Raw genomic sequence first — 13922 nt, 5'->3', positions numbered from 1 at the left:
AAATAAGACACAAACAAATATATACAAAATATAGAATTTGCAAAATAATAAAACATCATCTTCGACTTCAACGCGATTGCCATAAAATTTAAGCAACTCCTCAATTCTTGATCTAGTAGCTTCTTTTTTGTTTGAGAAGTAAGTTAGAAAAAGGTCACTGGATGCTTTAGCTGAATCAATCGGAATTGAAGCTCCTCGGTCTGCAATACCGAGCAGCAATGAAACGTCTCCTCTTGTGAAGCAAACCGGAACACCTGACCAAGTTAAATTATTATTAGAATTCTACCAACACATACAAAAGTATTAGGAACACCGTGGACATGATACAATGTCATATCAAGAACTGATACTCCATCGTATCAGGCCCACGTTGGGCCTGATAAGATGCCGTATCAGGCCCACGTTGGGCCTGATACGATGCTGTATCAGACCCACGTTGGGCCTGATACGATGCTGTATCAGCCCCACGTTTAGCAAAAGCTTAAATTTTACCATACAACTACTTTGTAATTAAAATACAAATTTATAAATTGTACCTGAGAATCTAAAGGTTTGACTACTTGAATCCCAATTTTCAAATATATTTACCAAAATCCCACGGATGTGCTGCATATCTTCTATGTCCAAAAAAATACGAAAGGGTGACTGTTTGATCAGCACTATGTGTCGGTCATGTAAAATAACACCGCCTCCATGCGTTCCTTTCTTCGTGGATGGTTGAAAAAAACTTTTAAAGTGACCGAGGACACTGTTCCAATGCAGTTTCTGTCCAACATCAACTGAACCCTATACTTTATAAAAATAAAAAAATTTAAATCATACTAGTTCAGCTTCTCAATATCACAGAGTTTGTAAAATGATAACCTTTACAGCTAATTGATGTGGCGAGGATGATGATTCACCCGATCGACGTCTTTGCGCCATTATGATACTAGCTGATTAATGTAATGTAAACCCTAGAATCCTTCACTGATGGCTCACGAACACTCTTGGTTTTTAATTAAACTGAAATGCTAGCTAGATGACGCTTGAGAAAAACTCGAACTGATGGCTCACGAACACTAAACTAGGGTTTCACAAGACCGAGCTGCACTCGCATGTCACGAAGGAGGGAGGTACCCTAATGATCGTTTTTTTTTAATATCTAAGTTTTTTAAAAATGTGGTTCGGATGCCTGGGAATTGATGACTGATCAGATGTGTTGGTTGGCGGTAGGGTTATATTCGGTAATATACATCACTTACCTGCGCCTTTTGGTAAATACAAAACCGTAATGCACTTTTTGGTAAATACATTAACTGTAGTACGCCTTTTGGTAAATTGCCGAATAACTAAAGATTAGACATTTGTCCGAAAGTAGATTCTTTTGTTACTCATGCTAGGACTCTAGGATTTTAATTTTTTTTTTATAATTTTTGACTGATATTAATCAAATATCAAGGGAGAGTGAAAGAATGATTTTTAAATTAAGTCAAGTTAGTATTTTTAAATTAAAAGTTTGTTTTAAACCTTTAGTTTTCTTTTGTGCTTAAATAAATATTATTTTTAAGTTTAATGTTTAAAAATTGATTTTTTTTTGGTGTTAGAATAAAATTATTATTATTTTTTATGTTAAAATGAAATTTAACCCTCATTACAGAAGAATCTCTTATCACCGCATTGTAGTCCGTGAGATCTGATGTCTACGTACTTGTCAAAGAATATTGTTGTTTTTAGTCTCGATTTTGCAAAACCATATAATTTTTTGATTTTCAAGTCAAAAAATCTCAAATCAGTTGACAAAGTAAATTAACTAGGTCCAGATAGATTAATCGAGCCAATCAGAGAGCTAGTTAGAGGTAGATCAATCCAGTTATATTAGATGGGTTAATCAGTGCACATTTAAACCAAGTTCAAAATCCTCTTCACAACTATCTGAATATAACGACGCATAAATTGAGATATTTAAAATTAAAATATTAAAATTTATTATACTGCATAATAATAAATAGGTATATGTTTTTATAAATATAAAATTTAGGTATGAAATTTGAGAATTTAAGCAAGTTGCGATTAAGTAAATTGTCAAAAAACTAATTTCGAGGCAATAAATTTTCAGGCGATTTAATCCATTACTCCCCCCACTTTGAAGGGTCGCCCAACGGCTAATCTTTTTGGGCACCGGGCGTCGTCAGCCGTTGGATTAAAAAGATCCGAAACAGAGGAGTCGACCGTTGGAGCACGATCCTTTTAAAACTGAAACTCTCGCGGAAGTCGATCAACAGTAGTAACGTCGATTCGAAATCACAGACGAGGAGCAGACTGGAGAAAGCGAGAAAGAGGGAGGATCTGGTTTCTTCTCCTTCTCCGGCATCTCTCTGAGTCCAACTGTGGCGTATAATCCGAGAGCGGAAGGGGTAGGGGAGTCCAAGGCGGCTCGCCTCCACTCGTTTCTCTCCTCCGTGTTCGCGAGTCTCTTTCGACAAAGAAACGAAGGAGAAGAAGGCATCGCCGAAGAGGGGGATCTCATGGCTTCCAAGCGTCAGGCGTTGGTGTTGCCGCAGAAGAAAGGTAAATTGCTTCATAAAGATGTGGGATTCGGGTTTAATGAACCCCTTTTTCTCAGTTATCATGCTTCTTTTGGGGGCGGACTATGTAGATCATGCTACTATATGGTAAAGATCTCTTCTTCGGCGATTTTTAAACTTAATCTTAATCAAGACCGTTGTGAATTTGATTTGGTCATCTGCAACCTTTCTCTCAACAAATTGGTGCCATTTCATTTCCAAATTTAGGATAGATATTTTGTTTTTAATGTTTTTTTTATATATAATTTCTGGTCAAGATGATGTCTGAAATGTGTCAAAATTTCCTGTTTTTCTTATAATAAGTCTTTCTCACTTCTCATTTTCTTGTTGTTGGTCCTTGATTTTTGATATTTTCTTATGCATTTGCCCACAAACAAGGTTCGTAGGGTTTCTTTTTTTTGTTTCTCGTTGATTTTTGTCATTTTCTCATGCATTTGCCCACAATCAATGGTTCACAGATTAATATCTTCTTTGGAATTCAATTATCTCAGGTGGGATTCCACCTATGGGGAAGCAGAAAGTTGTCGCTGTGGCAGCAGATGCGAAGAATCGCCGAGCCCTAGAAGACATCGGCAATCAAGTTAATGCCAGAGTTGTTGAAGGGTAGGATCACTTGTGCTTTCCCTTTCTTTCTACTCAAACTTCATCTTACTAAATTATTGGGAATTTCTCATGTCATCAGGAAGATAGAAACCCATGTCAATCGTCCCATTACTCGGTAGTTCAATCAAAACTTTACTCTTTTTGCTAACTTAACTAATATGCTCCCTTCACTTCCTGTGCTAATCGCTTTGTATCAAATATCGTTTAGAAGTTTTGGGGCTCAGCTTCTTGCAAATGAACAAAATGCTGCTGCTGTAAACAAGGTGTATAATAAATCTTTGCTTTGTTCATTCCTTTTTAGCAAGATATGTACCGATAACTAATCTGCAAAAAAAAAAAAAAAAATGCAATTGCAGAAATCTGTAACCATTCAGTCTGATCAAGCCGATGGTAAAGTTTGTGCAAAACCAGCTAAGAAGGTCGCAGCAAAAAAAAAGGAGAAAAAGAATGTGGAGATCATTGTGATAAGCCCTGACTCTAATGAGGAAAAGAAATATGAAGCTGGCATGGTAGATATCACCCGCAAGTCTTCCAGAAAGAAAGCTACTTCTCTTACTTCTGTGCTGACGGCTCGAAGCAAGGTAAAAGATCAAAATTATTAAGCATGCCCACTATGTATCCTATATTTTCAATCTATGTTAGATTGTTTTCTCTTGCTGAAGGTTGCTTGTGAGCTCTCTGACAAGCTGAAAGAATTGGTTGTTGACATCGATGCATCTGACAAAGAAAATCAGTTGGCTGCTGTTGATTATGTAGAGGATATATACAAGTACTACAAATCCGTCGAGGTACCCCATTGTCCAGTGACTCTCAAATTTATTAGAACTCTTATAGATCTTCGATAGTCCTTCTTGATACTCTTGATACAGCATTCATTCAGGCCTTGCGACTACATGGATTCCCAAGTGGAGATCAACGTAAAGATGCGAGCTATTCTTGTTGATTGGTTAATAGAAGTGCACGATAAGTTTGTGCTGATGCCGGAGACTCTCTACTTGACATCGTATATAATTGACCTATATCTTTCGACGGAGATGACTCCGAGGAACGAACTGCAGCTTGTCGGGGTGTCCGCCATGCTCATTGCTAGCAAATACGAAGAACTCTGGGCGCCGGAGGTATGCCAACTAGCAAAGGGATGAATCATTCTTGAGGAATTTTAAACTTAAATCAGCACTGGTTGGTTGCAGGTCAGTGATTTCATCTGCATAGCTGATAGAACTTACACCAGAGAACAGATCCTTAGAATGGAGAAGCGAATTCTGGATAAGCTTCAATGGAACCTCACTGTCCCAACGCCATATGTGTTTCTTGTGAGGTTTGTGAAGGCTGCAGAATGTGACACTGAGGTGAGAGCTTGACACCGTGAATCATGAACAGTGTGCATATCCAGACACTAATCTATGAAATTTAAATCGCAGATGAACAACATGGTGTTCTTTTTTGCCGAGCTAGCTTTGGTACAATACTCGTTGGTTACCCACTGCCCATCAATGGTGGCTGCTGCATCTGTATTTGCAGCTCGGTGCACTCTAAAGAAGAGCCCTCTTTGGACTGAAACACTCAAGTTCCACACAGGCTTCTCCGAGCAACAATTGCTGTATGTGTGATAATTGTTGATACATCGCAGTACGCTAACTTGACAAAGAATTAACGATTGTACTGCTGATGCTTGCAGGGACTGCACCCAAATTTTAGTCAACTCGCATGCGTCGGCTGCAGCTGAGGGGAAGCTCAAGGTGGCATATAAGAAGTATTCTCATGAACATTTTGGAGCTGTGGCGTTGTATCCCCCCGCTACCGAAATGATGGAGGAGCTGACGACATCAAAGACAGTGCCTTGAAGCTGAATGATATTACTAACTTTATTTAACTTCTTTTGTTTTTTCATCTGTTTGGGTTGTGAGTATGATATGCTTCATGTTCTTAATGAAAGAGTCTGATTTCTGCTGGGGGCTGCTATATTTTGTGTTGGTCCTCGTATAGTTTCTTTACTCGTGCATTGTAATGTGGCAAACAGCATTGACCTGAACTACTTGATCATGTTTTGGCCACGGCTCTATTTTTTTGTGTTTAGAGTTTCTGTACAGCAGCATGACGTACATGGTCAAGAACCTTTAATTGTGTTGTATATTACAAAAGTTGTAGGGCAATATGTAGATCGCTTCATTTGAAGATAGATAGTTCTAAGTTACAATCCAATATGCCGCCTAATGTTAATGGTAGTGGTTATTTGTTAATGTATATAGCACAATTTATATAACATCTATCCAATTTATTAATTATTATATATGCAATGCAAATTTTTTATATTTGAATTTCTCTATATGTACGTGTACTTTTATATATACAAGTTTTTAAAAGGTTTATATTTAACTTTTATATATTTTAAAATGTTTTATAAATATAAATATATATTTATTTGAATAAACCGGTTTGATCTTGTAAACCATTAATTAATAGAGCTTAGGGTGCGTTTGGTTCAAGTTATCATATATAACCTTGGTTTTGTGATTACCAGGTAATCACATAACCAAGGTTATGGGGAATAAAATATAATATTTGGTTCAATCCTAAGTAATATAATAAAAACTTGTTTGGTTGGAGGTTTTAGTATATAATCTAGTTTAACATTTACTTTATTACCCCTGATTAGACATTTTTACAACTAAATTAATTTGATATTTGATTAATTTTTTAAAAATCAAATAAAATAAAATATTAATATTAAATTATTATTATTATTATTATTATTAATTATTAATTATTATTTATTATCTATTGTTTTTTATTTTTTATTTTTTATTTTTTATTTTTTATTTTTTATTTTAGACTTAGCTTTAATTCTATATTTACCATGTTTGTCAAATGGTAAACAATTCTCTTTCTCATATTATTCCTCGTCTATTTTTTTTTTTCAACTCGTTCAAATCGAAACGAAGGACATGAAATGTTGTCTTGCAAAAGTACCATTCTTCTTTGTTTGAAGCTTTAGTTGAAACAAATGCTTAAAAATAGCACACTTGTAAAACTCAGCCGACCAATCCATAGATGACAAACTATGGGATGACAAATTGACCAAATCAAAGTTGATCAGTTCTAGCACCTAACAATTAAAGAATTTGGATTGAAACAACTCGAGTATAATTATACAGGATGCAAGATTACATCTTTTAAACTACAAAATCTAACACAACAAATTAAAAAACAGAGTTCAACGTAGTCCGAACTCCAGTTGCATGCAACCCCGTCGCACAAATGACACTTCATCAATTAGAAATTGTAAATTCATTATGGCACACTTTTCATTCCATAAAATTAGTTAAGTCCTCAGTGGCCATCTCCGATCCTCAAGTTAACTCCGATCCTCGTGTCAAATAACTCTGACGAATCCTTAATTCAGATGCTAGCCAACTCACCAACCTCGGTGTAGTAGTCCATCTTAGATCTAAACAAGTGGATGCGGCTTTAAACTGGTCTGTCAAACAACTAGTGCTCATCAAAGAATGGATGAACTAGTGCTTCCAACTGTACTAAAGTAAAGAACTCAGCAGATGCACGAGCCGTAGTATCTAGTGCAAATTTAAGGAATGGCAAAACTCACAGCAGTGCATCTCAGGTTTGGAGAGTATTGTAGAAGTCTAGATACAAGATCGACAGCTTCAGGAGGCATTCGGAGAATCTGCAGTACAATTATAGCCACAAAACAATTATCAAGACTTTTGCGCTACCGAAATCAAATAGTTTCAGCTGAAATAAAAAGAAAAGAAGAGAAGCCTGGTTCTGTTTTCATGTATTTATGTGGTTAAAGTGGTTATGAATCACAACAAAAAGACAGAGAACACAACATGGATTACAGGATTAGTACACACCAGAAGATTTTGGGGTTTAATATCTCTGTGGTCAAGCTCAAAGAAGCTAATAATAGCAGAGAAATTAGAAAAACTCACAGAAACTAATATAAGAAGAGGGCAACAATCAATTTAAGAGACCACGACCATGTTTATGGAAATATAGTAATTTTTCTTTCATCCATCGCAATCAAATTTTAGCTTACCATTTTATTCAAAACAGATCATTACGAAATAGAACAAAATTGAAATCGTGTGAGCAATTTCAAACAAAATTAACTAATGAAGGTGACAGTACATGGACATGTTTGTGAAAGAAAGAACAAATATATAGTATATTATATTAAAAACCAATTAAATAACAAATCTTGAGAACCTAATGTTCGATTAACTTGCCTTGTAAAGCAAGTACTTCAGTTTTTCGAATTAACAGGGAAAAAGAGAAGTGGATATCACATAAATGATGAGTATATTGTATCCAGTGATGCAGCTTCTAGTTTATAAACAGAGTTGTATTGCAAAACTGGTGATGGATTAATTAAAGAACACACTAACCCATGGTGATGTCCATGACCGCCTTTTCGCTGAACCCTCAAAACACCATTGGGCAAACTCATTTCGTCATACATCTACAGAAGAAGAACTTGGACATAATATAACATCTCAAAATCAATGCAAAAAGCTACTGCTCATTAACTTACAAGTAAAATATGCCGTAATGGCACTTGATAATATGCAGCAAGTGGCCCTACCTACATATAAAGCTTATCATATACGTATTGATATTGAGAATAGTTTTGAAAGAAATTGAGAGAAAGTAGAAAACCGATTCTCCGCTGTAGTTCATGTAGGATTGTGGCTTCACCAAGAGAATTGGCACTTCCCCAATGGAACCTGCCATTCCAGACATCTGTTAATGTTCATATTATGCTATATTGTTTAGAATTGTATGTTATCTAGTGCACAGTATTTGAACACAATGCATAACTCTTCAAGTAATTTCAATCTCTTAAACCCTATTATTTTCACAACCCTCGGTTTCACAGAACTAAGAAGCTCAAGCAAAAATAATCCATTCGATAAGTTCTTATCCTGCATCGGTAAAAAAAACACAAAAGGGATATAAATTTGAGATGAATATTGATAATGAATATTAGATGGGTCGAGCAATGACTCAAGAAACCTTAAAACTATCCATCTGAGGAGTTCTGTTTGATCCTTTAACTTATAGTTGAAACACAAAGAAATATAAGGGATAAGATATTTATAGTGATCTTATCATGAATAAATTTCAATGGAGGAATAAGAACCATATAGTCATGGTCTAACATGACTTAGTGATGTTAACTTTGGAGGAACTAAATAACTAATTTCCCTATTTCCTCTTATTTTATAATTTTCTATTTAACTTTCTTTCCCTGATTAAGGACCCAGAATTTGGTACAATCAATATTAAGATTTTCATCTCATAGATTTATTGATTTCAAAAACCATGGCTCTAATTTCCAACTTCAATATTCAATATAAGCCTCCTGAAAGGATTCTGTTTTCCAACAACATATCCAAAATAATCTACAGCACCTGAGAAAATTTAAACTTCCAAAGTTGCACTTAAGATTAGTTTCCTGAAATGACTTGCTTAAGAAAACATGCAAAGCAATTTTGAATGTGGACTTTCCTTAAAATAACTAATATAATTAGTTAAGGGGGAAAAGGATATATGCAAATACACTCAAATTAAACTGAAATGAACTTACCCAGAATAAGCTTCTTATTTCCTTGGACAATGTCATTACCAGCAACATTTACAAGCGAAAAGTTCAACTGTGTGCCAGTCCTAACCCATTTATGCACCACTAAAGATGAAAAAATTGGTAAAGTCGAAACTTTTACAAGAGAAAAGGATTCACACCTTCTTCTTATGCTTGCCTCCCCTAAATTTGGCTGACTTCGAAGACAAAGGCGAGTCTTTCTCCTTCTTCGATGCCTGTTTAGTGCATGAAAATGGCTAGAAAGAGGTCAGGGCCGACTTTGAAGATGGAGGTGGGGCTTTCTCCTTCTTCAGCAGTTGTTTAGTGCATGAAAAATGGTTAGACAGGCGGGGCTTGCCTCCCCCAAATTTGGTCGGCTACAAAGACAGAGGCAGGGCTTTTTCCTTCTTCGGCGCTTGCTAGCGGAGGAGGTCGTGAGTGTGTGGCTCGGTAGCAGCGAATGGTAAAAGGTGAGTATTAGGGTTTCAACTGCCTAAGCCAAAAATCATTTTCCTTCTTCCTCCGCTCCTGCTATCATCGTAGGCTAGGTTGCGTCGCCGCCACTGCTCGCTTCGCCTCAGCCGTTGCTCATTGCTCGCCCCCATTGCTTGCCATTGCTCCCTGCCGACTTCGCTCGCCGCTGCTCGCAGCCGCCTCCGCTCGCCGCTGCTCGTAGCCGCCTCCGCTCGCCGCTGCTCGCAACCGCCTCCGCTCGCCGCTGCTCGCAACCGCCTCCGCTCGCCGCTGCTCTTGCCTCACGAGCCATTGGAGAACAACTTGGGAGTCGTCGTCGTGAAAAAAAATGAAAGGATAATTTTGACAAAAATTGGTTAACCCCCGGAATGGCAGAAAACCTAAGATTGTGGAGGTAATCAGATTCCGGTGTTATAGCCTATTTGATGACGTTTTGCTGATGTGGTGATAAAATTGTATTACTTGAGAATTGATTATAACTTAAATCAAACAAGATTATTAATGATAATCTTGGACAGATAACCAAGATAATTAACGATTACCCTGAATCAAACACACCCTTAGTGTTATCGGGTTTTGGTATGTCATTGCGGTTCGCATCACCGGTTCTATCTGATTCGGACGTTTAATGGCGAGACCCGATAAGAACCCATTAGCGAGCCGTAACCCTTTCTTGATGTCCAAGCAGGTTCGACCGTATTAGTCCTTCTTTCTCCCGCTCCACGATCTGCTCCTCTTCCAGTCAGGAGATCGCAAAGAGCCGACTTTTGTTAAGGTGAAATTTCTGATCTTACTTCTACTATTTCCTGCTTAATGTCACTTTTCTCATCCGTTTTCCCTTTCTCCTCATATAATTAGGGCTTCGGAAACATGTTCGCTCCAATTTGTTCATCATTTTCTTGTCAGATTTTCCTCTGTACTTTTATTATAATGTTAAGCTTGTCGATTCTGCAATTTAATCATCTAGGTGGGTGCATTTCATCTTGAAATATTGTTTGCCTTTGCATGTTTCTGTAGTGGTTATTCTTTTATGTCGTTCTTCTTCCTAATGTTTGCCTTTCTGCGTTGCGTATATGCCCTTTTTGTTTTTTTTGGTACTGTTTGTAATAGTTTCCTTTAATTTTGTAGATGAGTTTACTTTTTGATATTGTTTGTTCAATTTCTATCTCAACTGTAGATTTAGCTATTTGAATGTTCGCTAAAGATGATAGACTTACTTTGTTTTTTTTGTCTTTATTACTATGTTAGTATTGTAGAATTTCTAATGTTTTTCAATGTCAAATATCACTCTTGTGGCTGTCCTCTTACTATTTGTTTCTAATGTTCCCCAATTTTCTTACCCAATAGATCTATTTTATTCAATATTTGTTTGATATGTCACAAATTTATGCTTCAATTCTGAATTTCCATGTTTTTATTCCAAAACTGAATCTTTGCATTGGCTTCATAGTCTTCCCCCTTACATAACGCTAATTGCTAATTGATATAGGTGGTTAATGAATAAAAAGTGTTACTTAAAAATGATTACATATAAATATGCAACCACAAACCAAAACTCTTTTCTTCAAATCTATGTGTATCTATGCCGACCTAATATTTTTTTCAATCAAAAGATATTAAAATATATTCCAGAACATGAAGAAGTGTGCCACTAAACTTGTTTGGATCCCTCTGCTGAAAACATATACTCTGCACCTTTGTTTATTTATTTTATTTTATTTTATTTTATTTTTACTTTTATTGCAAAATCATATTGTGAGATAGATTTGATACTTAAAGAGAAAGCTTGCTGATATCTATATTAGTCTTAATCTTCATGAGGTAACTCACAAATAAGATGGTACCGAAGCATGAGAAATATCTGTTTTGAGCTTAGCACATTAGAGATAATTTGGTCATCGTCCACTCTATGTATAGCCTTACAATGTTAAGCTATCACCTAACCAAAGAATATGATGAAAGAAAGTCGCTTGTGTTTGGTTGGTTGTTTCTAGTTAAATCCAATAGTGGTGATTCTGAAATTGTAGTGAACGTGATTAGGGATTAGAAATTACCCTCCTGTGTATTTTAAATATTTATCTTCACATAATAAGAAAGAATCATTAAATACTATCTGATAGTCTTATTTTTAGATGAAGATTCATCTACTTTGCACAACTTTTCTATTTCTGGGCACATCCTGTCAATAGCATATCAACATATATTAATTAGCTTATAGATCTTGTGGAATCTATTAATAATGCATTTTAAAAGGTAATGTATTATTTGGCCTTGTCACAGACAAACTCCACAAGTTTTCTTCAAAATTACAAAAAGTTGTGTGTTCAGATATGGGGTTGGGCGTTGGTTACTGCAAAATTACTTCTACGTATCAAATATAATTCAAGCATTTTGAAAGAGATTAATCAAAACATAAGGTTATAATTAAAGCTTTGACTTATAAATAAAACCCAGATTTGTAATAGTTACCGATTTATAAAGCATATATTACTTACACAGTTTGACTGTAAATTCTTAAATGGTTATTTTCTTCACCAATTGCATCTTTTTTTTTAGTTAAAATTTTTCCTCTAACCTTCATTTGTTTTTTGTGTCAACGAATCTGTTATCTTCTCATTTTTTTCCCTTTAATGCTATGAGGAAAGTATAAAAAAAAAAAGAAAGAAAAGGGCAGCCCGGTGTACTAAGCTCCCGTCATACAGGGTCCCGGGGAATGATCCATTATACGCAGCCTTATCCTGCTTTTTGCAAGAGGCTATTTCCAGGATTTGAACCCGTGACCTTTAGGTCACAAAACAACTTTACCATTGCTATGAGGAAAGTAGATTGATAATTTTTTCTTGCCTACTCTTCCTAAATATATTGCTTTCTGTTGTCCTAAAAACTAATTTGAGGTAGGTTAGTGAACTGGAAACTAGGCCATTACATGTTCATGTGTTAATGGTGAAGAATTGCATGATGCATAGAAATACACAGAGATATGCAGTCACATGAGATGCTTGAAAAACAGTGCTCATCCAGAGGTTAAGAGATATGCATGTTCATGGTGTTATGACTTTACTTATTTCATGGTAAACAAGCTAAGTCTTTTTTGAACTAGAACATTCATCCTTGGCAAAACTTAGGCTTGACCTGTCTGCTATTGCTGAAATGAGCATGCCACTGTCATGGTACATTTCTTAATACACAGTGATGATACATCTTTAGTGGTCATAGACATATAATTGAAGCATCATGTTTTGACCAATTTTATATTATCTTATTGTGTTTATAGAAGATTTTTCGATGTTATATGTCATGCTGAACTATATGCACTTGATTATTTATTTATTGTTCCCTGTTGCGGGAACTAACTCTAGAGCTACTTTATTTTTGTTCTCTGTTTTTTTGGGTGCCATATTTTCGTTCTCTAATGCTTTAGTAGTTTACAAGAATGTCTCGCCGCTACGATAGCCGTACGACGATTTTCTCTCCTGAAGGTCGTCTCTACCAAGTTGAGTATGCCATGGAGGCCATTAGCAATGCTGGAGCAGCTGTTGGCATCCTAGCACAAGATGGAGTGGTCTTAGTTGGCGAGAAGAAGGTCACCTCCAAACTCCTCCAGACATCCCATTCAACTGAAAAGATGTACAAGATCGATGACCACCTTGCATGTGCTGTTGCTGGGATCATGTCTGATGCAAACATCCTCCTCAACACTGCTCAAGTTCAGGCCCAGCGCTACACTCTTGCCTACCAGGAGCCCATGCCTGTAGAGCAATTGGTTCAGTCCCTTTGTGACACTAAGCAGGGCTACACCCAGTTCGGCGGCCTCCGCCCCTTTGGTGTTTCCTTCCTTTTTGCAGGATGGGACAAGAATTACGGGTTCCAACTCTACATGAGCGACCCTAGCGGTAATTACAGTGGATGGAAGGCAGCAGCAATCGGTGGCAACAATCAGGCAGCACAGTCAATGTTGAAACAAGACTATAAGGATGAGATAACCCGGGAGGAAGCAGTGCAACTTGCTCTGAAGGTGCTGAGCAGGACGATGGATAGCACGAGTCTTACATCCGAGAAACTTGAACTAGCTGAAATCTTTCTAGAGCCTAGCGGGGCTGTGAAGTATCAAGTATGCAGGCGAGAGTTGCTAGAGAAGTTGCTGGTGAAACATGGAGTGACTCAGGTTGCCACCGAGTCCACTTGAGTTTTAGACTTCTTTAGTAAATTGTGGTACGGAAGCTGGATATCGTATGGAATGCTAAATTGAGATGACTGTGTAATGAAAGTTACACAAGAGGTTTGCCTGGGTTGAGAATTTGCTTTATGTAGGGACATTCCAAATTTCTGTGTTTTTAGAATGAATGTTGAATCTGCATTCTGAAATCTGAATGGGTTCTAATGTTAATTGAAAGAGAAAAATCTTAGGATGCGTTTAGTTTACACATTTTTTATTTTTATTTTTTGAAAAATATGTATTTCTGATAAATGATGTTTGATTCGTATTTTTCATATCTATTTTTTTTAAAAAATAGATAATATTTTTAAAAATATAGAATGATGAAAAATTATTTTTTATTTTTTAAAAAATATCTTATTTAAAAAAAAAAATGAAAATGAGACATGCATAAATAATAATAAATGCACCCTTAGTTTCCTATGTTGCAAATTGGCTAATGCATTATACATGCACTTAC

General features: G+C 36.3%; 2 protein-coding genes and 1 long non-coding RNA gene across 8 annotated transcripts; 2 read left to right on the top strand and 1 right to left on the bottom strand.

Moving 5' to 3' along the window:
• The first annotated feature begins 2262 nt into the window (after positions 1 to 2262).
• LOC121967771 (G2/mitotic-specific cyclin S13-7-like) lies at positions 2263 to 5232 on the top strand. The gene is made up of 10 exons (XM_042518201.1): positions 2263 to 2550; positions 3059 to 3170; positions 3250 to 3285; positions 3379 to 3433; positions 3527 to 3751; positions 3833 to 3958; positions 4040 to 4288; positions 4361 to 4519; positions 4592 to 4770; positions 4849 to 5232. Exons 1-10 carry the CDS (start codon positions 2508 to 2510, stop codon positions 5012 to 5014), a joined length of 1350 nt encoding a protein of 449 aa, XP_042374135.1. The 5' UTR covers positions 2263 to 2507; the 3' UTR covers positions 5015 to 5232.
• A 1038-nt stretch (positions 5233 to 6270) lies between these two features.
• LOC121967770 lies at positions 6271 to 9636 on the bottom strand. Of its 5 annotated transcripts, none has more exons than XR_006107847.1 (7): positions 8934 to 9636; positions 8779 to 8858; positions 7848 to 7915; positions 7723 to 7773; positions 7577 to 7650; positions 6775 to 6852; positions 6271 to 6703 (listed from the first exon to the last, which is right to left on the bottom strand). It is a non-coding gene; the product is annotated as an uncharacterized LOC121967770 (long non-coding RNA). The 5 variants fall into 5 exon arrangements; XR_006107846.1 differs by having other exon boundaries at positions 6271 to 6698; XR_006107849.1 differs by having other exon boundaries at positions 6271 to 6648.
• A 231-nt stretch (positions 9637 to 9867) lies between these two features.
• LOC121967769 (proteasome subunit alpha type-4-like) lies at positions 9868 to 13633 on the top strand. 2 transcript variants are annotated; one of them, XM_042518198.1, is made up of 2 exons: positions 9868 to 10021; positions 12671 to 13633. In XM_042518198.1, exon 2 carries the CDS (start codon positions 12680 to 12682, stop codon positions 13430 to 13432), a length of 753 nt encoding a protein of 250 aa, XP_042374132.1. In that variant the 5' UTR covers positions 9868 to 10021; positions 12671 to 12679; the 3' UTR covers positions 13433 to 13633. The 2 variants fall into 2 exon arrangements, with proteins under 2 accessions (XP_042374132.1, XP_042374134.1); XM_042518200.1 differs by having other exon boundaries at positions 9877 to 10021; positions 12679 to 13633.
• The last annotated feature ends 289 nt before the right edge of the window (positions 13634 to 13922 follow it).

Source organism: Zingiber officinale, chromosome 3B, assembly GCF_018446385.1.
Source record: "Zingiber officinale cultivar Zhangliang chromosome 3B, Zo_v1.1, whole genome shotgun sequence".
Taxonomy (NCBI): Eukaryota; Viridiplantae; Streptophyta; class Magnoliopsida; order Zingiberales; family Zingiberaceae; genus Zingiber; species Zingiber officinale.
This window is presented reverse-complemented; position numbering and strand designations above follow the sequence as displayed.